Source organism: Oenanthe melanoleuca, chromosome 20, assembly GCF_029582105.1.
Source record: "Oenanthe melanoleuca isolate GR-GAL-2019-014 chromosome 20, OMel1.0, whole genome shotgun sequence".
Lineage (NCBI taxonomy): Eukaryota > Metazoa > Chordata > Aves > Passeriformes > Muscicapidae > Oenanthe > Oenanthe melanoleuca.
The window spans coordinates 6406188-6427426 of record NC_079353.1 but is presented as its reverse complement, the minus strand read 5'-3'; the positions used below and the strand labels follow the sequence as shown (position 1 = coordinate 6427426).

At 59.0% G+C, this 21239-nt stretch overlaps 1 protein-coding gene across 2 annotated transcripts; it reads right to left on the bottom strand.

The window, feature by feature from the left end:
* Positions 1-559: 559 nt before the first annotated feature.
* On the bottom strand, positions 560-18004 carry RGS19 (regulator of G protein signaling 19). Of its 2 annotated transcripts, none has more exons than XM_056507534.1 (6): positions 17899-18004; positions 6966-7102; positions 6666-6802; positions 5213-5287; positions 3999-4233; positions 560-3463 (listed from the first exon to the last, which is right to left on the bottom strand). In XM_056507534.1, exons 3-6 carry the CDS (start codon positions 6764-6766, stop codon positions 3275-3277), a joined length of 600 nt encoding a protein of 199 aa, XP_056363509.1. In that variant the 5' UTR covers positions 6767-6802; positions 6966-7102; positions 17899-18004; the 3' UTR covers positions 560-3274. The 2 variants fall into 2 exon arrangements, with proteins under 2 accessions (XP_056363509.1, XP_056363508.1); XM_056507533.1 differs by lacking the exon at positions 17899-18004 and adding an exon at positions 9491-9579.
* Positions 18005-21239: the final 3235 nt, after the last annotated feature.

The following is a 21239-nucleotide window of genomic DNA, read 5'->3' as shown; positions in this document are numbered from 1 at the left end:
GTGCAGCACTTTGTTTTTCCAGCATGGGAACTTGACAGGTGGTCCATGTCCAGGTGGATGAGGACTGAGTAATGCCTGGAGCAGCAGAAAGTGAGATGTGACTTGCAGGCACACCCTCTGTGTGAAGGCTTGTTTCTGTCACCTCATGGAATCTCAACCACTGGGCCAAGGCCTGGGGCAACTGGGTGGGCAGCACTGTTGACAGGACAACTTTTGGAGCAGAGATCAAACGTTGCTTTCCATCTTGGCAGCATTCACTGGATTTTGCACTGATTCCTTGGCATCTTGAGCCTTTAAATGCCAATAGCGTTGGCTGCTGTGAAAATAAGAATGTACTGCCTAGGTTGTAACAGACTGAAAGCAGAAAATCCCACCCCAAACTGTTCAAAGAGAGTCCCAGGCACTTTCCTGTTTGTGCTCTGCTTGTAGCTTGACAGCTGAAATACACCCTGGAGTTTCAGAGGGGCTTTCTGGAGAGGCTCAGGAGGAGGGAAAGTGCTGCAAATACAGGAGATTTCCCAGAGGCTTGGATCTGGACAAGGTAAGGGCTAGAGGGATGGGTGGGAGCTGTTAGCATTTAGCTGTAGAAGTGGAGGAGGTTTGAAGTGAGCTCAGAGCTGGTGCTTGGAAGGGGTCAGATAAGGAAAGGATCCTGTAGCAAAGCCAGCCCCAGGTGCCACATCTGCAGATGTGACTGGAGGAGACCTGCAGAATCAGGCTCCTTCTGGGAGCTAACTAAAACCTGGTGGGGAAATTCCATCTGAGCTCACAACAGCTTTCAGCCAGACTTAAAATCCCTCTTCTTTCCTTGTCATAGCCTTTAGCTGGGGTGATGCAGCATTTGGTGGACCCCCCAGCAAGGTCTGTGGGTCTGAGGCTGCCCGGGAGCAGTGCTGTGCCCTCCAGCTCTTGTGCTAACGGGCAGGGCAGGATCATTTGCAGTCACATCTCTGATGGCATCGCTTCCCTCTTCCAGAGTGAAAAACAAGTATTTCCACTGGCTTCCCAGCATGCCAGACAGCAGACATTGAGCAGAGACCTCGGAGATGTTTGGAGAGGAGTGAGCAGCCACATGAAAGCAGCGGAAAACGTGCTCCCAGCCCCTTTGAGGGCTGTGCTGCTCCGGAGGCAGGGATCCCACCAGCATCCTTCGCTCAGGGCTTTCACTTTACAGGGTGCAGCCAAGTCTCCCAAGAAGGAAAATATTCAAAGATGCTGACAACTCCTTTAAGCCTCACGAGTCTTGTGGTGAATGGGATTATTCAAGCCAGGCTTGGGAGGGAGCAGTGTCCTCGCAGTGATGCCGAAAAAAAAAAAGCTTCAGCATCTGAAACCCACACTGACCACAGCACTGGCTCGTGTGCTGGGAAAGGGAGCCAGCTCTTTACCAGTGCCTCTTGCCTTTCTTCTTGTGTTCCTGTGAGGAGCGGAGCTGAGCTTGTGTACAGCCTTCTGACAATCCTGAATTAGGTACCAAGAGTCCCAAGCTGGAGCTTGGGAAAAGTACCATGTCATTTTAGAGTGTTGTTTTCTGGGATAACACCAAGGAGAGCCAGGGAGGGAAAGCACACTGGATAAAGAGGTGTTTCAGAAATAAAGATTTGCTTTAAAAGGGATTGGGAGCAAGAGAAAAACTAATTATCTCGTGGCAGTGGGTCTTGCCTGTGCTGAGACCTCTGTGATATGTGGAGGGGCTCTGACCCCCTGCCATGCTCTAGAACAGCTTCAGAGATGTTCAACCTCCAACCCTCACGCTGGGGCCACATTTGAGAGTATTTCCTTTACTCACAGAATAAACCCAGAACTAAAACTTTGCCTGTGCAGGGTGGGGATGCTGTAAGGGTGCAGACTGGGGGAAAACCTGCCAGTAATAACAATACCAACATTCCTAATAAACCATTGCTGGTCTCTCTCAAAAATATATTTTCTTGAACTGTATTTCCAGCTTGGCAAAGAAAACTAAATTTACTGACATGAATTTCCACACAGTCATGCCATGAGGAAGGAAGGAAACAAAACAAAACAAAAAAACCTGAAAGAATTGGTTTGTTTAAAAAATATGTTCAGTAAAAAGCACTTATTTTTCTTTTGGAAGGGCTGAAGAGAGGAGGGAAGGGGGTGGATAAATAAGAAACTGCTGTGGTGGATCAGGAAAAGCAAAGACTGGCAGCAAAACCTCTGTGTTGGCTTTGTTCCAGTGTGAAGGGCAGGGACAGACATGTTTTAATCCTGGATGCTGAGCCTTCAGTAAATCATTCCTTGTGCTGTGCAAAAACATGGGAATTCTGTTTCCTCCCTGTGACACTTCCCATCCTGCCTGGAGCCCAGGTCCCTGCTCAGTGAGGGAGGGACCAGGGCGGACCCCTGGGCCTCTCCCTGCTGGCAGGGCAGGTCTGGGCCAGCTGGGAGTTCTCATGCAGATGTTCTGGTGCCTGTGGGTTCTGCAGGAGGGCAAAAAACACCTGCACAGGTGTCTTCCCCCTCTCTGAGGTCCATGAACAGGGATGGAGAATGCTTTGGGGTGACAGTGTGTGGTGTCCTAGGGCTGAAGCAGTGCTGATGTGTCATGGGGACTGGCAGGGGAGGCAGCTATAAGACACCCCCTGCCCACCCCTAAGCACATCCCCATGGTCCCTTCTGGCTCCTCAGAGCTCTGCCCTCTGCTCCATGTGGATCCACTGGCAATACAAACAGGCTCTAGCACCACCCCCCTGCCCTTTGGGCCACCTCAAACAGCTGGAACGAGGTAAACCTGACAAGTTTTTATATATACAGAGATGCTTGTCAACCCCCTCCCTCCCACACCTCAAGTCCCCCAGTAAAAGCCAACCAAAAGAGCATTTAAAATTAAAAAAAAAAAAACAAAACAAAAACAAACCCAAACCAACAACAGTCAACCTCCCCCCCACCTCAAAAAACCCCCAACCCAGTCCCAAACTGGGTCTCAGGTGGCAAATGGGGACGAGCTGTGTCCCCAGGTGTGGTGGAGATGGGATAAAGTGACCTCTTCCCAAGAGGGTGTGGGGGAGCCAGGCCCCAGGCACTGTCCCAGCTCGCCCTGGCCAGCGCTGGGGACGGGGCAGAGAATCAGTAGTATGAGCTGGCCCAGGCTGGGTCCTGGGGACAGTCCTGGAGTGTGGCCCAGACACCGGGGTGACAGTTCATAGGTAAAAAGCTAAAAACTCGGTGAGGTCTGGCAAGGAGGGCGGGAGGAGGCACCGACCGCCCCTGGCCACCATGTCCCCACTGGTGTCCCCACGGCTGGGGGGTGCCCTTAGGACTCCGAGGAGGAGTGGGAGACGGTCTGGAGCAGCGATTTGTAAATGGCAGAGTTCAGGAAGCGGGGGTAGGAGTCTCTGTGCATCAGCGTGTAGATCTGCAGCTGTGCGTCGTCGAAGGTGTGCGAGGACGGCTCCTGCATCTTCCGGTTGATGACCTCCCGCACCCGCGAGTCCAGGCTCACCTGGGGGGCACGGAGAGAACGTGGGAGCTCGGGGACACCCAAGGGTGAACCCCCAGCCCAGCAGCCATCCCTGCACCCCCTCTCACGGGAAATTGGGCAACAATGCAGCACCAGATGTGGGGTGCTCCCTCCGAGAAGATATTGGCATTGGAGCCCTGGTGGTTGGGAAGGGTTGCAGGAAGGAGTGGGATCTCTCTGGGTCCCCTCTGTGTCCCCCAGCTGGGCACAGGGAGGTGGGTTGGGGTGCTCCTGCCCTGGGTACCCCCGCTCCAGAGATGCTGCAGGCGGGATGCAGCATTTTCTCGGCCCGCTGGTGCCCTCGTGAGGTCTCGGCCCCGCAGCACAACCCAGCCCACAGTCCCACTGCCAGCAGCGTCCCGGGGGTTTTGGGGGCTGGATATCCCCTTCCCACGGCCGTTACCCTGCCAAACTCATCCCCAGAGTGTCACAGGGCTCTGCCAGCAGCTGGAACTAAGCCCTCTCCCTAAAAATACCCCCAGCCCCATTTTAGCCCCTCCAAGGCTCTGCCTCCTACCTCCTTGGGAGAGAGGATGGAGATGTAATCCTCGTAGATCATCCTGGCCTTCTCATCGATGGTGTGCTTGTTGCACTCGGTTTTGAGCTCCTCACATGCCAGCCAGAAGAGCATGTTCTCCTCGCTGTACTCAGTCCGCAAAAACTCCCGGAAGACGTTGCGCCCCGCCGGGCTCTTCATCAGCTTGTCGAAGGACTGTGCCCAGCCCTGCACCTCCTCTGGCGTGGGTTTGGCACTGACAGGTCCATGGGAAGGCAAGGGGATGATGTTAAACCCAGCCAAGGATCCCAGTGCATCCCTCCCGCTCACCCCTGGTCCCATCCCAGAGGAACCGTGCCCAACCACATCCCCTGTGCTCATGACATGATTCCTGCTCAGGCTCTGCTGGTACAGAGCTTTCAGAGGTCACTCGTGGGGTCTGTCCTGGTTCTGCTCAGCCAGGCTGGGCCATGGCCTTGCTTTGGGCTGGATTTCCCAAACTGGGATGTATTTTGGTGCTGGCTCTGCACAAATCCCAGCAGGACGAGCCCTTTGGTGGAGAGGCAGCTCCGAGCCAAGAGAGACTGACATGGGTCCATCACCCCTCTCAGCTGGGGAGGGAGAGAAGGGAGTGGAGAGGAAGGGAGGGAGGCTGTTTCCCAGCAATTGCTCAGCACCTGCTCAAGCAGCACAGGTACACTCATTATCCATGGCTAATTAGCACATCTAACCCTAACCTGCCTGTGCCAGGCACTGCACAGAGCCCCCATGACCGGGTGTCACACTTGTCACTCAGGGAACGGGTGCTTGGTGCCGAGCATTCCTGGAGTGGGGTGCTGGCCCAAGCTGCTCCTCCCTGAGTGAACATGGACACTGCTTCCACTTCAGTGTTGAAACCCCCTGGGACTGGCCTCTCCCCTCCTCTCCCTGTGGCTGCAGGATGCTCTTGGCAGTGGGTCTAAATGGCAGAATGAGGTCTGAAATCTGCTGAGGTTCTTCCTTTTGCAATGGGGCCAAGTGCAGAATCACAGCAGGATTCAGCCTGTGGCTCCAGGCTCCCTGTTTCCTGGTGAGAACTGGGAATGAGCTGCTGGACACATCACCAGGAACCCCTGAGCTCTGGTGTCCTGATCCTCTGTCTGCTGTGTACTCCAAGGGTGTCCTGACTACCCTGGAGGGTGGCAGAGGGGACAGTGCCATGCTGTGCTTGTCCCCTGCACTGCCCCTGCACTCACCATGCTTCACAGTTTGGGATGGTCTCCAGTTTGGTCTCCCGGGATGCCCTCCATGCTCGCTCTCGGTCCTCGTTCCTGACGGGGAGACAGAAAGGTAGTCAGGGGCATTGGCGACACAGGCACACCCCACCTTGACCCCTGACCACTGAATCTCCTCTGTGGCCACCAGCACCCCCCACCCACACCTTCCTCTCACCCACTTCCCTGGTGGCACCCTGGTTCCCTCATGCAGCTTTGCTGTGACCATGTGAGGGTGTCCCTGTGATGTCCCTGTGCTCAGGCACTGCTGTGGCCCTGTCCTGCTCCACCACTCAGGCTGTGTGCCAGGGCCATGTGCCAGGGATCTGTGCCAGGACTGAGCCGAGCTGGAGTGGCCACAGCAGCCGGCAGAGGTCAGTGCTGGATCAGCCCAAGGCGAAGCTGTTGTGTCATGGATAATCATCAGTAAATAAACAAGCATTTATTGGTGACGTGCCAGCACCAGTCCGGCCTGCAGGCAGACACTGGCATAGAGGTGTTGGGGCCCGGGGATGTGGTGTTCCCTGTCCCTGTGTCCCCTTGTCCCTGGGGGCGCTGGTGGCACAAGTGGAGAGCAGCCATCAGCCAACTTCCCCTGGGCCCTCGAATTTCAGTGCCCAGCACTGACCGCAGCCCTTCCTGCTTGCGACACTGTCCCTCGCTGCTCGCACAGGACTGGCTGTGCAAACCTCTGCCCCAGCGTGGGCAGCTGGGGTGGGCGAAGCTGTGGGCATGACCCTGCCTGTGCCACCCCCGGGGCTCACTGCCTGCCATGCCTGCCCTCAGCAGCCAGCACCGCTCGCTCCAGGAATGGGATACAGGAGGAGTATCTGTCCCATCACTGGGATTTCTGCTCCATCTCTGCTTGCAGGCTCTTGCAGGGGTGAAGGAGAGACACAGGGAATGCCACCAAGCTCAGGGCAGTGTCTAGGAGGGAGATGCACAGGGCTCAGCTCCAGGGTTTTTGCTCCTCCAAGCTTGCTGCTCTTGGTGGCTGGAAAGACCAAAGCTGCTGGAAAGACGGAACCATCAGCAATCTCTGAATGAGCAGATGCTGAGGAGGAAGAGCAGATGGGCTCTCCAAAATCTGGGCTATCCAGAGAATAAGGAGCTGGAGATGCTCAGTAAGGACAGGAGGTGCAGATGCAGGCAAGCTGCTGGTTCCATCCTTGGCTTTGGGCAGTGCTGGGAGGGCAGGGCTGGACTCTGTGCTCACTGCTCCAAGGCAGAGCTTCCCAGAGGGCTTGTATGGACTGGGACCATCCATTCCTGGAGACCAGCAGGGCAGCACTGGGGAGTCCCACTGCTGCTTTCTGCTCTATGTACCCTAAGAGATTTGGCTCACGAACAGGAGCCAGGCTTCCATGCCTGATGGGCTGATGGGTGGGTAATGCTCCCTGACCCTGCAGGAGCCAGGGCCGGGCAGGGCACGTACCACGAGCAGCTGCAGCAGCAGCACCAGCAGAAGCAGCAGGCGTTGGGGCGGTGGTGGCTGGCGGGTTGCACCGTTGTCGGAGAAGTCTCATGCCGGGACATCGGAAGGAGTGACTCTGTGGACGCGGGTCCTGCGTACTGAAAGGCAGGAGGGTGGAAAGGCTCAGGGAGCTGCCAGTGAGCATCCCCCACCTTGTGCAGGCACACAGAGATAGAGGAGAACCCCCCCAGTGCAGTGACTTGCTGTGATTTAGTTCTGGCTCCTGCTCGCCACCCTGGCCCCCAGCCGGTCACCCCTCACCTGCGTCCCAGCCTCATACACGGAGGGCGGGGTTGGGTCGTGCTTCAGGGGCTGTTGTGCCGCTCGCAGCTCCTCCCAGCCCGCGGGTGAGCTGTGAGACCCCCCGGCTAATGTCCCTGCCGCCTCCTGGATGGAGCCTGGGGAGGGAGAGGAGTGGCACCAGGTCACTGCACAGAACCCCGGCCTGGAGCGGCTCCGGGGGCTGCTTAGTGCTGGGGAAAGCCTGGGCAGGTGGCAAGCCAGGGCAGGGCAGCAGGCAGAAAGTGCAAGAAAAGGAAGTGAGAAGGAAAGTAGAAGAGGAAATGCATTGGGACATGCTCTGCCAGCCCCCTGCTCTGCCTGGGATCCCATCCCACACTTTGGGGATGCTGTGGGGCTCACTGCAGGCAGCAGAAGGGCTTGGCAGGGTGAGGGGCTCAGTGCTGGCCCTGCACACCCTGCACACCCCTGGCCATGCCCTGTGCCATGAGAAGAGCGGCTGAAATCCCTGGTGTCTTCAGACAAGGGATGGGGAAGTCGGAGCTGCTCCACGGCATCATGTGATGGAAGGAAACAGGGTGGTGCTGGTGAGTTTTCACAGCTCCTGGTGCTAAACCAAACCTTGTCCCATGCCACCTGCCTGTCCCTGCCTGCACCACTGGCTCAGCCTGGAGCAGGGATGCTCCAGGGTAGGAGAGATGCTGGGTGCTGGGCTCAGCAATCACGGTCCTTCCCCTGCCAGAAGGAAGGAATGGGAGCAGAGGCAGCAGGCAAGGAGAGCCCCTGGAGATCTCAGCATCCCCACCTTGAGCAGCCCCAGGTCTCATCTCAGGTGTGAGCCTTGCTGTGGCCTCAGTAAGGGGACAGAGCAACGCTGTAGGATGCAGCTGGGGACACAGCTGTGCCCAGAGCCCTCCATGAGCCCTGGGGGCAGAGCCCCTCTACTCCCAGCACAGCCATCACCCAGCAGTGCTTTCCTGGGCCCTCACCAACCCTCCCACAGTCCCAGTGCTCCCACAGGAACGAAAAAGGAGAGACTGTGTTTCACTCCCAATTGTCCCTATTTATAGCCCAGTGCTGGCAGGATGGCTGTGACCTTGTCCCCCGGTGCAGCAGCAGCTCTGCTCCCTCTCATACTGTGCTGCCTTCGGGTCCACTTAACCCCCTCCTTTTTCCCTTTCCTTTGCTTCCCCTGGCCCAATCATCTTCCACTCCCAGCATCCTTCTTTCCACTCCCAGCACCCTTCTTCCCACTGCCCACCCACATCCCACTGCTCATCCCACGGCACCAGCACTGCCGGGCACTGCGACATCAACAGCAGCAACTGGGGTCGAGGTGTGGGAATGGGGTGAGCAGGACAACCTGAAGATGGGAAAACCCCACTCCCTCCAAGCTCAGACTGGGTCTGCCACAGCCCTGGGCTATGGAATAGTTGGATTGGGGGTGACAGAGGGACCAGGATGTGGGGACATCCAGGTACTTCTCTTTGCTCCTTGGCCAGAGCTGACCTGCAAGTGGCTGAGCCAACACCCTGGAGAGGCAGCAGGAGGGGGTGGCATCCCCTGGCAGGAGCATCCCCTTCCCATGCCAAGGGGTGCTCTCAGCACCCAGCCAGGAGCAGGAGCAGGATCAGTTCTCTGCCCACCCTAGGTGCTGTGGGACACACCCAGGGACATTCTGGAGGAGTGTGCTGTGCCATGGGGAACAGGGAGAAAGGAACTGTGGGCCTGCACAGGCACCACGGGGATCTTGTCTGACAGCACCAGGAGGTGATGCTGGTGTGATCCTTGTTGGCACCAAAAGGCAATGCCAGCACACTCTGATGGACACTGAAGGGCACTGCCATCATGGTCTGGATTTGCAGGGATGATTTCCCAGCACTGTGCACCCCTTAATGCCCCTGCCATCCCCACCTCCCTGCACTGGGGGGCTGGGTGCCATGGGGCTGTCACCAGCTGCCCCAGTGCCAGCCCTGCTGTGGGGCTGCTGGGGCTGGCGGATGGGGAAGTGCTGGAGGGAAGGCGAGGGCGTGCGCTCAAGGCTGCAGAAAGAGGAAGGATGACAAAAAGGGGACATTTCCCCACAGAGAGAAGAGACGCCCCAAAAGCCACCCTCCCTGAGCTCCCCAAGTCCCTGTGAGTCTGGGAGTCCCCGTGTGCCAGGTGTCCCTGGGCTGTGCCAGGTGGCATCACACACCCGTGATGTCCTCATGATGTCTGGCACCACACTGTGCTCTTGCCAAGTGGAGTGGGGACCTTCCATGCAACCAGACAAGACGAGCTCTCCCCAAAATCACTTTCAAAAGGGAACCTCTCCTTCTACCAGGCCTTGCTGAGATGCTGGACCCATCCCATACACCTGCACATGAAGCTCCTTGTGCCCAGCTCACCCTGGGCAAAGCAGCCTCCCCCGGTTCTGCAGCACGGGGCAGAAATCAGCACCCACCTCAGTGCACAACCTGTGCTGCCCCCCAGTGTGCCCACCAGCCCTGTGCCGTGGCTGCTGGGAGGACTGGGGTGTGGGAGCAGCTCTTGTGTGTCCATACCTGCAGCCTGGCCATCACACCAGCCAGGTGACCCCGGCCGGCTCAGGGGGTGCGCGGCATCGCCAGGAGCGCCGCGCCTGCGGGCAGGGAGTGGGGGAGAAAAGAAGAGAAAGAGAAAAGAAAAGCAGCCGAACACATCCTCTCACAGGAAAGGGAGTGGTAAGGGAAGTGGCAAACTCAACCGAAGAGTTCAGGCCTTTTTTGGGAAAGCCCCAGCCCGGCCCAGACGCTCTCCTTGCTGCTCCATCACGGGGCCAGCTGCCCCATCGAGGGGCACAGTGGGTGCCACCAGAGGCGAGCCAGGTCAGCCTCCAGCCTTCCAGGAGGGCTGGGTCTGCAAGCACGAGGGCTACCAAGATGGGGCTCCCCAGGCAGGACTGGCAGCGATGGCAGCTTCTCAGAAACAGCCGTGGTGGTGGAACAGCCCCATGGCCAAGGAAGTGGCTCTGCCGAGTGACAGGCAGAGTGTCCCCAGGGTGCCTGCAGGCTGCACCGAGGTCCCCGGTGACCAGCCGAGGCCACTGCAAAGCGACAGTGCTTTCTGCCACGCTGTGTTTCCGATGTCCCCGGGCTTCCAGCAGTGCCCGCAGGGCACAGACCCGGCAGCGAGGTGGGCAGTGCGGGAAGGGGCAGAGCTGAGGGCGGCTGAGTCAGAGCCCCGGCAGCACCGTCCGTGCGAGGTGCGATGTGCCAGCCCGATGCACAGAGCGCAGCCCTGCTCCCTCGGCCAAGAGTGACTCACATACAAAGTTGTTTGGTTTTTTTCTTCTTCAGGAAAAAAAAAAAGAAACAGGAGAGAGAGAAATCAGCCGCCAGCCTCGGTTTTCTTGATTAAATTCACCCTCGGCACTGCTGTGGGCGGAGGAGGCTCCAGCCCACAAGCGACCAGCACGGCTTGTGGTCTGCGCTGGCGGCTGCCCCTCGGTGGCACGGTCTCACCGCAGGTGGAAAGGGGCAGCAAGGGGAGCAGGAGGGAGGAGGGGAGCTGGCAGCCGCCCCCGCTCCCTGGGGCAGCGCCATGTGCTGTTATCAGCTCATCCCAGCGCCCGGCTCGGTGCTGCCGCTTCCCTCGCCTTCCCCGGGACACGAGCTGTTATCGCCTCTCCTCCCAAACGCAGCGCGGCTGTGCTGCTGCTGTCCCCAGCGCCACCCCATCCGGATGGAAACCTTCCTGTCACCCAAAAGTCACCACCGGCTGCGGCAGCTCCTTCCTCTGCCGTCACCCCCTGGCGCTCCCGGAGCTCAGCCGGGCTCCGCTTCTCTGGGCACTTGAACCTCGTTTATTTCCCAGATGGTTTTCCAGGACTCCCTTTGCTGCTACAAGGCAGGGAGAGAGCTGGGGCTGTCAGGATACAGCCACGCTCCCATGGCCTCTGGCACCCCCATCTCACAGGCACTTGAGAGTATTTTTATTCTCTGGCCACCTCTTGCCACTCTCCACCCCAGAAAGGACCTTCCCTTCGTATTTTACGGGTCAAAACCGGGACAGCAGCTTTGCTGCTCACCACAGAACCCGGCAGGGATCATTTGGGCTGGGACAATGAACAAACCCCCAGTGGCAATGGAGACACCATCCCTGGCCAAGTCCCTGTCACGGCCCAGTGATGTCTCAGCCAGGAGCAGCTCCGCATCTGCCCCCTCTCCATGCCTGGGAGGAGCTGCAAACACCCATCACCTGCTAGACCAGCCACGCTGGATCAGCACAAGGAGAGCCTGGCAGCCCGTGTGCTGCTGGATTCTCCGGTGTCTAATAAGGGCTCAGCACAGCCTGCAGCTTCCCCACCCCCTCCCTGGCATTTTCCCAGGAGGTCCCAGCACCTCTGATCTCTGCCAAATTTGGCTGGAATTAGCCACTGAGTGCAACCAGGGGCGAGGCAGCCCAGCAGGCAGCTGGGGTGGGTGATGGGGGGCTGGCACCCCCCGGGACCCCTCTGCCGGGGTTACCCCACGGGGACAGCCGAGGCACGGCCCTGGAGCCCCACAGCTGCCTCCCGCCCCCGCAGCCTGTCCCAGCCACCTGCCAGCAGCACAGGAAGTTTTAGGAGTTATTTTTAGACTCGGTTTTCAATCCCCCCCCCCTCTCCTTAGCAATGTTTTAGAAAAAGATTAAAGAGGTTGAGGGCTTGAGCCCCAGGCTGTGCGGGATGGGGCTGGGCTGACCCCAGTGCTGCCAGCAGAGAGGTGCCAATGATCCCTGGCAGTGGCTGGGTGGCACAGCGGTGCCATGATCCCTGGCAGTGGCTGGGTGGCACAGCGGTGCCATGATCCCTGGCAGTGGCTGGGTGGGCTCTCCAGGTCCTGCTGGGACAGGGCACGGTGGTGGCCATGTGGCTGCACCCTGCTGTGTCCCCGCTGCCCCGTGGCACTGATAACATCGCAGATGTGCCCGCACACGTGGCCAGCAGTACCTCAGGGGAGATCCTCTGCCCTGCTGTGATTTCTCTGCCATTCCCAGAGGCTGCAAAGGCAAATCCTGCTGATGGGATGCTTCAGTGTGTCCAAACACCTCCCCAGTCCTTTACACCGTGAGAGCTGACAGCCCCTCTCCTGGCAGGATGAGGATGATGCTGGGGTCCTTCTCCAGACCAGCCATCTCCTCTGCTCCCAGTGCATTTCTGCTTGAGCATACTCCAAGCTAAATCTCACCATAAGCCCTCCCAAAAGGACCACATGAACCTCTCCAGCACCTGCTGGGAAGGGGAGAACAGACCCATGGCTCTGTCCTGGCACCACAGGTGGGCAGCACAGCAGGCACAGCACTGCCAGCACCCTGATCTCAGCTTTTGCACTGAAACAGAGTTAATTATTTTATAGCATAAAAAATGCCAATCAGCTGGGGGATTTAGTAAGGAAGCCCTGACAATGGTTTCTACTACTACTACTAGAGGTATCGTGGTGTTAGGGCAGGCACCTGCTCCGCCTTCAGTAATGATTCATGGGAAAGGAGAAGATCAGTGATCAATACTCAGCAGGGGCTAAATGGATGGAGGAGCCTGGTGGTTGATGGGGGGAAGATCAGACGAAAGGGAGGGACATGGCGCTGGCATGGCCAGGTAAGAGCTGAGCTGGGTGGGTGGCAGCATGCTCCTAGCTCATACCAAGCTGCCAGGACCCTGGGACCACAATCTGGGGGATGAAGAATGGCATCTTTCAAGGAAATGAGGAACCAGACAGAGAACCAGGGCAGGACTGGGATGAAAAAGGAAGACACTGCATCACAGGGCAATGCTGGATCAAAGTGCTGGCTTAGCACAGCTCTGAGAGCTCCCAAAACAACTGAGGGATGATTTTTCCCCAGCCCTGGCACAAACCCCACTGGCTGCATCCAGAGCCTGCATGGGAGGCACCAGGAGGTGCACGAGGAGGTTTGGGAGCCTGAGCTGGCACGGGCAGGAGGAGAGTCAGACCACGCTGAGGACAGGTCTGGCCCTGCTCTCCAACCACACTTCCTGCCCCAAGTGTGGCCCCACATGGCATTGATGTGGTCAGGGCAGGGCTGAGCCCAGCTCAACTGCTGGTGGGACCTGCCAGGCCAGAGCCAGAGCAGCAGGACAGCTGGGGACAAGGGAAGCACGTCCCAGGGGCATTTGCCCACCACGGTTTATTCAGCTGTTGGTGCTGCTCCTTGCACATTGCCAGCCCTGAAGGATGCCTTCGGAGGCCTGGCTTCAGGCAGATGTCACTTTGTGCTGGTGGGGATATGTACCTGGGTTGGGACATGTCCCCAGCATCAGATCCCTGGACTACAGCTTTCAGAGCTGGGCTGTCACTTGCACCAGCAAAACCTGCTCCCACATCAGACTTTGGTTCTGCATTAGAACACTGAGGGACTGAGGAATGAGCCCCCCATGAGACCATCCTGCAGGCAAACAAACACCCAGGGAAAGGGAGATCTGGTGACCCAATGTCCTGGCCACGTTCTGGCCAACTCCAAGGTTCACAGGTGACCCCTGGGGTGTGGTCATGGTGCCAGGGCAGCAGTGAGGCTCTGCCCTGCCTCAGCCACTAGAAGGGATCAGAGTGAGCAATTAATGTTCTCCAAATCCAGTTGCCCAGGTGATTTAAACCCCAACCAAAGGGGAAGGTTGTTCAGCTCCATCACCCCAGGGAGGAGCTGGCAGTGTGGGGAGGAAGGCAATACTGTCACCCCATGTGGCCCCATGCCACAGAGGTGGGCCTGGCCCTGGGGCAGTGTCTGGCAGTGCAGCTGCTGCATCCCACTGCTGCCAGACAGGGCAGGCACAGCTGGGGTGCAGGACCCTGGCCATGGTGGGTGCCCATCACAGGCACTCTGGGCTCAGATGGTGGGAGTGGGCCTTGCAGGGAATTTCAGTGAGACCCCAGATTTGATAGGCCATGGTGATGCCTTTTGCTGAGCCCCCAGGACACTGCAGGATGCAGGTCCCATCAGAGGACAGGAATTGCTGTCACAGCAACACATTTCTGCAGCCCCAAATCTGCCTTACCAGCTCTCTCCTCCTGGTGAAACCCACAGCAGGCTCTCACAGGCAGCATCTTCCCTTCATTTTTGTTGGTTTTTTTTCCAGTCTAGCATGAAGCTTTCTGTTACTTTTTTAGAGCTCCTGCCTACTAATGCCAATATGAACCTGTTTGTTCTTTTCCTGCCCTTTGCCCTGGAATGCTGCTTGGGCATTTGCCTTCTGTTGAGGAAGCTGCAGCCCTGCTTGGGCCCAAACCTGCAGGAGGGGGAGCAATTGGAAAACCCAAACCCTTTAGGCTGAAGCAGCAGTGCTTCCAGCACTGGGAGGGGGCTGCCAGTGCACACACAGCCTGTGCCCTGCAGCCAGAGGCACAGCCATGCATGGGAATGTCGTGAGCTCTGCTCTCGCCGTGCCCATCCCGTTGCTGCCCTGGAGGCTTTGCAGCATTTCTGCCTCCAGAGTGGGCAAGTGCTGACAAGTGAGTCTGGAGTGTGGCAAACCTGAGCCCCCGAGCCCAGGGTGTCTCCACAGCTGGAGCAAAGAGCCCTCAAAAGGTCAGCCCAGGCTGGTTCCAATGGTTGGAGAACTGGAAGGGCGGCTTGTTCTAAAACTCGACCATACATTTTCCTGCTGTCAGGAAACCCCCTTTTTTCCATGTCTAAGATGAATGGTGAAGCTGAACCCCAAAGGACTTTGTTGTTGTTTTCATTGCTGCTCCACCCTTCTTCTGGTTAAATTTTGCTTCCACGAAATGGCCAAGGGCAGGAGGTTTTGCAGGATGGGTGAGTGGCAGAGCACTCCCTGCCTCTCTTGGTACACTCACCCAGAATGACTGAGGTCCCATGGACCCAGAGGAGATGATGGGATAGGCTGAGGCATCACCCTCTGTGCCCAGCACAGTGTCTGGGGAGGGGAAAAATCACAGGCAGGAGGTTTCTGTTACTGGTCCACTCCGAAGAAGGAACCCATTGGATTTCCAGCCAAAAATAACAGAAATAAAATAATTCTCCATGCTCCCAGGGAGCACTTTCGCAGAAGGGTGAAAAGTCGACCACAACTCTGGGTTTGCTCTCTTGTTTTACACTGTGCTCAGGGTCTGGATGAAGCCTTCACCAGTTTTACCCCAAAGTCACCAGCTCCTGTGTCCCCAGGTCCTCCCCAGGCTGGGGAGCTGCAGAGAGAACTCACCCCAGGGCTCGTGAGCCAGCACAGCCAACAGCTCCTGTAGAGCGTGCACAGCTGAATTTAAGATGTTTGATCCCTGTCAAAAATTCTGGATGCCCTGAAACCCATGGAGCAGAGGGGAGAGGTGGCCAGTGGTGTTGCCAGATTTACCATCACACTCATTGGATGGCCAAGGCAGTGAGGATTCAGGATTTTCTGCAGGTCACCCTCCCTGTGCTGCATGGGGCAACCCATGGAGAGGGAACTGGGAAAGGAAATGGGCTGGCTGAGCTCACAGTGATGGGAATGAGCTGGAGGAGGCTCGAGTGGTGCTGGTGCAGGATGGGCAGTGACCAGGGAGATGCCTGGGGCTGGATGCTTGTTCCAGAGCCACCAGAGCTGAGGCAGTGATGGCACCACAGAGCTGCTTCCCGCCCTGTGACAGGGTGTTTGGAGTCCCTGCGAGTTCAGTTCCTTCCCCTCTCACACCCCGGAAGATGTCAGACACTTCCCCTATCTCTGCTCCCCACAGGTAAAACCCAGGTTGTAACACATGGGGGGATGCAAAAAACTCACTGGTAAGGTCCAGGATCTTTTCTTCTCCACAAGATAAGAGATAACTATGAAATAATGTATATAAACAGCTGGATTTAGATCCTCCCTCTCTGAACAGCTTCTGTAATGGAAATGCAGAGAGAGATGTGCAGACAAATAAGGAACTGAGCAATAGGAAGTCTCGGGTGAAGGCCATGAGAACCAGATCACTCAGAACCTGCTGCTATTCCAGGCAGGAGCCCACACTGCTGAACCCTGAGAGCATGGCATGGCAGTGGTGGTGCCTGCTGGCCTTGCTGTGCCCGGCCTGTTCTTTCTTGGGGTGCTCAGGCATGGCCAGGGGTTGGTACATGAACTGATCCGAGGAGCCAGAGGAGCTGAGGGGGAAAGGCAGAATGGCTCTTACCTCCTCCTGAGCTTTCCAAAATTATTTTATCCAGAGGATAAAAATTTGGGGAAAAAAAAAAAAAAAAAGAGGAAAAGCCCCAGCAGCTCGAGCTCATGCTCTGCAGAGGTTGAGGAGTGACACAGTGGCTGCTTTGCTATCCCTGACCTGTTGCTCACAGCAAGAGCTCTGAGCACTGAGCTCACCCACTCACTTTGCATCAGCCCAGCTGAAACCCAAGATTATGGAGCCCAGGTCCAGCCTAAAAGCGAGTCTAGAACCAAAGCTCAGCCAAGATGGAGAGGATGCACTTCAGAAGGCGACTGAGATGGGCTGCTCCAGCACCTTGGGCAGACTCAGAACCAACTACCCTGCCAAGGTATTTTTCTCTCCTACCCTTTCTGGGTTTCATTTGAATAATTTATCTGCGTTCAGTTCCTTCTTTTTCAAAATAATAATATCAAAACGGGTGCTTGCACCCTGACTGAGATATATTCGTGTCACTGAACTCCTGCTTCTCCACTACCATCCTGCGAGGTGGAGGTTGTTTAAATGCTGAAGAACATGACTGTATTTTGATTAGTGGCTTGAGTCATTTGTGGGGAAGGGCTGACGCGGAGCAGCTAAAATCCTTGTAGGGAAGTCTGATGTGGCGCTCTCCCTTGGGAGATACTCTGAAATATGTGCCCACTGGGGTGACCCGTTTTCCCAAAGAAAACGACGTGCACCAGGCCAGCAAATGCCACGGCTCCGCTGACACAGGACGAGCATCTCCATTGACGGGGATGGAGATGCACCCAGAGGGGAATGAACTCCCCTCGCAGCAGGGGAATCCCTCCCACTCGCTTCACACTTTTTGTTGTTTAGTTTCTTAAATAAGGCCATGGATCCGTGCCAGAGCAGCCTCGTGGAAGCGGCGGGGAGAGGGAGCTTCCCGGGGAAGCTGTCGGTGGCCGGGGCCGCGCGGTGGCCGCGCCTGTCCCTCTCCATCCCTCGGCCACCGAGACGCAGCGCCCAGCGGCGGCATCCCGCCACGCCGCCCACGTGAAGGGCTCGTGTTGGGCCAGCGCCGCATGTCACATCCCTTCGGGGGACAGCCGCCACCCCGACACCACCCAGGCAGGTCCCTCAGCCAGCCCCTGGAGAACCCCGCGGGGAGCGCAGCTGGAGCTGCCCTGACCTCAGGCAACCTTCCCGAGCCCCGCCGGCTCAGGGCTGCCCATCGCCCCGCCGAGGCTCTGCACCCTCCGCACGGCGCCCGGAGCCGCGCGGGCGCGGAGCGCTGCCCGGCCGAGCCGCTGCGGGGATGCTCCGGCGCCGCCCTGGCACCCACCTGTGGGTGCACAAACACCGGGGGAGATCCTCCCTGCAACCCCCGCCCCGGGCTGGGCAAACCCCGGTGCAGCCGGCCCTGCGGCTGGAGGTGCCCCCCTCCTTCCCCCTCTCCATCCTCCTCCTCCTCCTGGCAGGAGCCCTGCCCTCCCCCGGGGGGATGCGGCGGGGAGTTCCCCCTCCCCGCTCGGTGCTCGGCCGGTCCCCACGGAGCATCCCCCCGCCCCAGCGCTCGCACATGGGGCCGGTGACAGGCAGCAGCCGGACGCACGGACAGACAGACAGACAGGCACGGGCAGGGCTCTCCATCCTCCGCGGGGCTCGGCGCGCGTGGGGGGCGCCGTGCAGGAGGAAGGATGCCCGGAGCTGGGCTCCATGCACGGGGAGCGTGCAAAGGGGCTGGGGGAGGGAGGGAGAGCGGGTGGGCAAAGCGGGGTCCGCCGGGGGAGCGAGGCTGGGCTGGGCAGCGGGCGAGGGAGGGGGCGATGGGTGCGCGTCCCCCCCATCGGCGGCAGCCCCTGGGTACTCACGGGCCGGGCATCCGCGCCGCCGCCGCCGCCGCCCCCGGGCGCCGCCGCTGCGCTGCCGCCGGGCTGGGCACCGGAGGGAGAGGGAGCGGCAGCGGGAGCCGAGCGGCGGCGGCGGCACTGCGCAGGCTCCGGCCCGGCCCCGCCGGCCACTTCCGAAAGCGATTGCAGCCCTGGCACTTCCTCACGGCACACACGCGCACACACACGCACACCCACAGCACCCACGGGCACAGCCCCCTGCCCCCAGCCCCGCACCGGGCACCCGCTGCTGTGCCCAGCACCGGCATCACAGAACCGGCACTGGTACCCGCTGCTGTGCCCGGCACCGGCATCACAGAACCGGCACTGGTACCCGCTGCTGTGCCCGGCACCGGCATCACAGAACCGGCACTGGTACCCGCTGCTGTGCCCGGCACCGGCATCACAGAACCGGCACTGGTACCCGCTGCTGTGCCCGGCACCGGCATCACAGAACCGGCACTGGTACCCGCTGCTGTGCCCGGCACCGGCATCACAGAACCGGCACTGGTACCCGCTGCCAGCACCCCGAACCCTGTACTTGCACCCTGCACCAGCACCCAGTGTCAGATATCGGCACGCAGGACCAGCACCACGCACCCACTATTGATGTTCAGTACCAGCACCATGCACCGAGTGCTAGTTCAGTACCAGCACCATGCACCCAGTACTACACCCTGCACCAGCATCACATACCCAGTACCGGCTCCCAGTACCAACCATGCACCCAGTTCTACACCCTGCATCAATATCACATACCCAGTAGTGATTCCCAGTGTTCACAGCCTCCACCCAGTACTCACACCCAGCATCGTGCACCCAATACTGGCACCCTGCACCAACAGTGGGGATCCCCTCTGCCCCTCTGTGTTTTCTCCCATCCCCAGGGGGTGGGGAAGGGCTGTCTGTGAAGCTTCCCCCAGACTGCTTCCCACTCCTACCCAAGTGTGGCTTTCCCTATGTCTTTTTTTTTTTTTTTTTCCTCTCAAAAGCGGGGATTATACATCACTAAAAATAAAGGGTGATAAAACTTTGGGAGAGAAAGGAGGCATAAAAATTTCATTATCTTGCCAGCCAGGGAAATTATCCCACTTTATTATTTAAAACCTCATTAAAAACCATTTCCCTGGGAGAGACAATGATCAAACCACCATCTATTTCAATCCTCGAGACGTGCACTCAGCGACGTGGGGGGCGTGTTTAAAATAGGCCCCAAATGTGACTCCTGCAGTGACAACTCCACCCCGACCCCCACCCATGCCAGCAGCATCTCTGAGCTGCATCCCTCTGCCTCTGCACTGGGGGATCAGACAGACCCGATGTGCCTCCCACATTTTCAACCTGCCCTGTCCAGCACTCTGGATTTCCCTCTTTTCACCCATCCAGATCAGGACAGAGGGATCTACACAGCTCTCACCCAGGGGGGGGCTGCCCCAGGACCTCTGCAGACAAAGCAGGGTCCTTCCTCTGACTGCAACTTTTGCAAATTCGGAGCAGCTCCAGTGTGGAGTTGTGACTGCCAGTCTGCTCCCTCCTGCTGTGTGACCGGGCCACCAGCCCTCACGATTTTCTTTAGCAATTAATTTAACTGGAAGCTCACAAATGCCCATAAAGGCTCCCACGTCTTCAGGAACTGCTTTTTAGTATGTTTTTAGGACTTTTAGAAATTCCCATGAATATTTATCCCATCCCTGGAATTGTTCAAGGCCAGGTTGGATGGAGCTTGAGCAACCTGGTCTAGTGGAAGGCGTCCCTGACCATGGCAGGAGTTTGGACTGAGATGAGCTTTAAGATCTCTTCCAATGCACGCCATTCCAGGATTCTATGATTTGGGCTTGTGATTTCTTGTGTTTGTCCATCCAGTCTGTCCCTTCAGATGGTGATAAGAAATCATGGTTGTTTGTTTGGCTTTTTTTTAAAGTGCGAATTGGGAGGAAATACTTGGATCTTCCAAATCCCCTGCACAATGGGGCTGCCAGTGAACAGCCAGACTCGCAGCACTGGGTGATCGGGGTGCAGCAGCTCGGCCTCGCGTCTTTTCCAGCAACTGGAAATGCTGCCATCAATAGCCAGGAATACTCCAGCAGGTCTGGAAAGCTGCTCTTCCCCCATGCCGGGCAAGGACTGGCAGCATCCTGCCGCGCCCGGAGGCACCGGCGGAGAGAGCGGCAGCCTTGCTCGGGCAGTGTCGGTGCTGAACGGTGACAGCCGGGGCGGAGGCGCTGCCCGGAGCTCCCCGTGCCCCGGGGCCGCTCGGTGCCGGAGCCGTCCCGGCGGTGCCAGCCCCGCGGCCGCCGCTGCAGTAGCGGGACCTGCCCGCAGGTGCCGCCCGACTCCGCCGGGAGCGCGGCCGGCGGCGGCTCGGGGGGCGCGGAGCTCCGCAGGTCCCGGCGGTTCTTGGGGTACAGAGCTCCGCAGGTCCCGGCGGTTCTGGGGGTACAGAGCTCCGCAAGTCCCGGCGGTTCTCGGGGTCCGGGAGGTCCGCAGGCCCCGGCGGTTCTGGGGGTCCAGAGGTCCGCAGGTCCCGGCGGTTCTGGGGGTACAGGGCTCCGCAGGTCCCGGCGGTTCTGAGGGCCCGGGGGCTCCGCAAGTCCCGGCGGTTCTCGGGGTCCGGGAGGTCCGCAGGTCCCGGCGGTTCTGGGGATACAGAGTTCCGCAGGTCCCGGCGGTTCTGGGGGTCCAGAGGTCCGCAGGTCCCGGCGGTTCTGGGGACACAGAGTTCCGCAGGTCTCGGCGGTTCTGGGGGTACAGAGCTCCGCAGGTCCCGGCGGTTCTGAGGGCCCGGGGGCTCCGCAGGTCCCGGCGGTTCTGGGGATACAGAGTTCCGCAGGTCCCGGCGGTTCTGGGGGTCCAGAGGTCCGCAGGTCCCGGCGGTTCTGGGGACACAGAGTTCCGCAGGTCTCGGCGGTTCTGGGGGTACAGAGCTCCGCAGGTCCCGGCGGTTCTGAGGGCCCGGGGGCTCCGCAGGTCCCGGCGGTTCTGAGGGCCCGGGGGCTCCGCAAGTCCCGGCGGTTCTCGGGGTCCGGGAGGTCCGCAGGCCCCGGCGGTTCTGGGGGTGCAGAGCTCCGCAGGTCCCGGCGGTTCTCGGGGTCCAGAGCTCCGCAGGTCCCGGCGGTTCTGGGGATACAGAGCTCCGCAGGTCCCGGCGGTTCTGAGGGTCCGGGAGCTCCGCAGGTCTCGGCGGTTCTGGGGGTGCAGAGCTCCGCAGGTCCCGGTGATTGAGGCATCCCTGGAGTCTCGGGGATCCCCACGGCCGGGAGAAGGAGCTTGTGGGAGGGGGAGCGGGGAGCGGACCCGCTGCAGGGCGGGGCAGGTCCAGCCCA

Bases quoted from the DNA above. Each gene is read 5' to 3' on its own strand.
- RGS19 (XM_056507534.1), bottom strand. From the start codon at position 6,766: ATGTCCCGGCATGAGACTTCTCCGACAACGGTGCAACCCGCCAGCCAC. The intron at 4,234-5,212 runs GTGAGTGCAGGG...TGGACCTGTCAG, and splicing joins ATCCCAAACTGTGAAGCATG to TGCCAAACCCACGCCAGAGG. The intron at 3,464-3,998 runs GTAGGAGGCAGA...CGTGCCCCCCAG, and splicing joins CCATCCTCTCTCCCAAGGAG to GTGAGCCTGGACTCGCGGGT.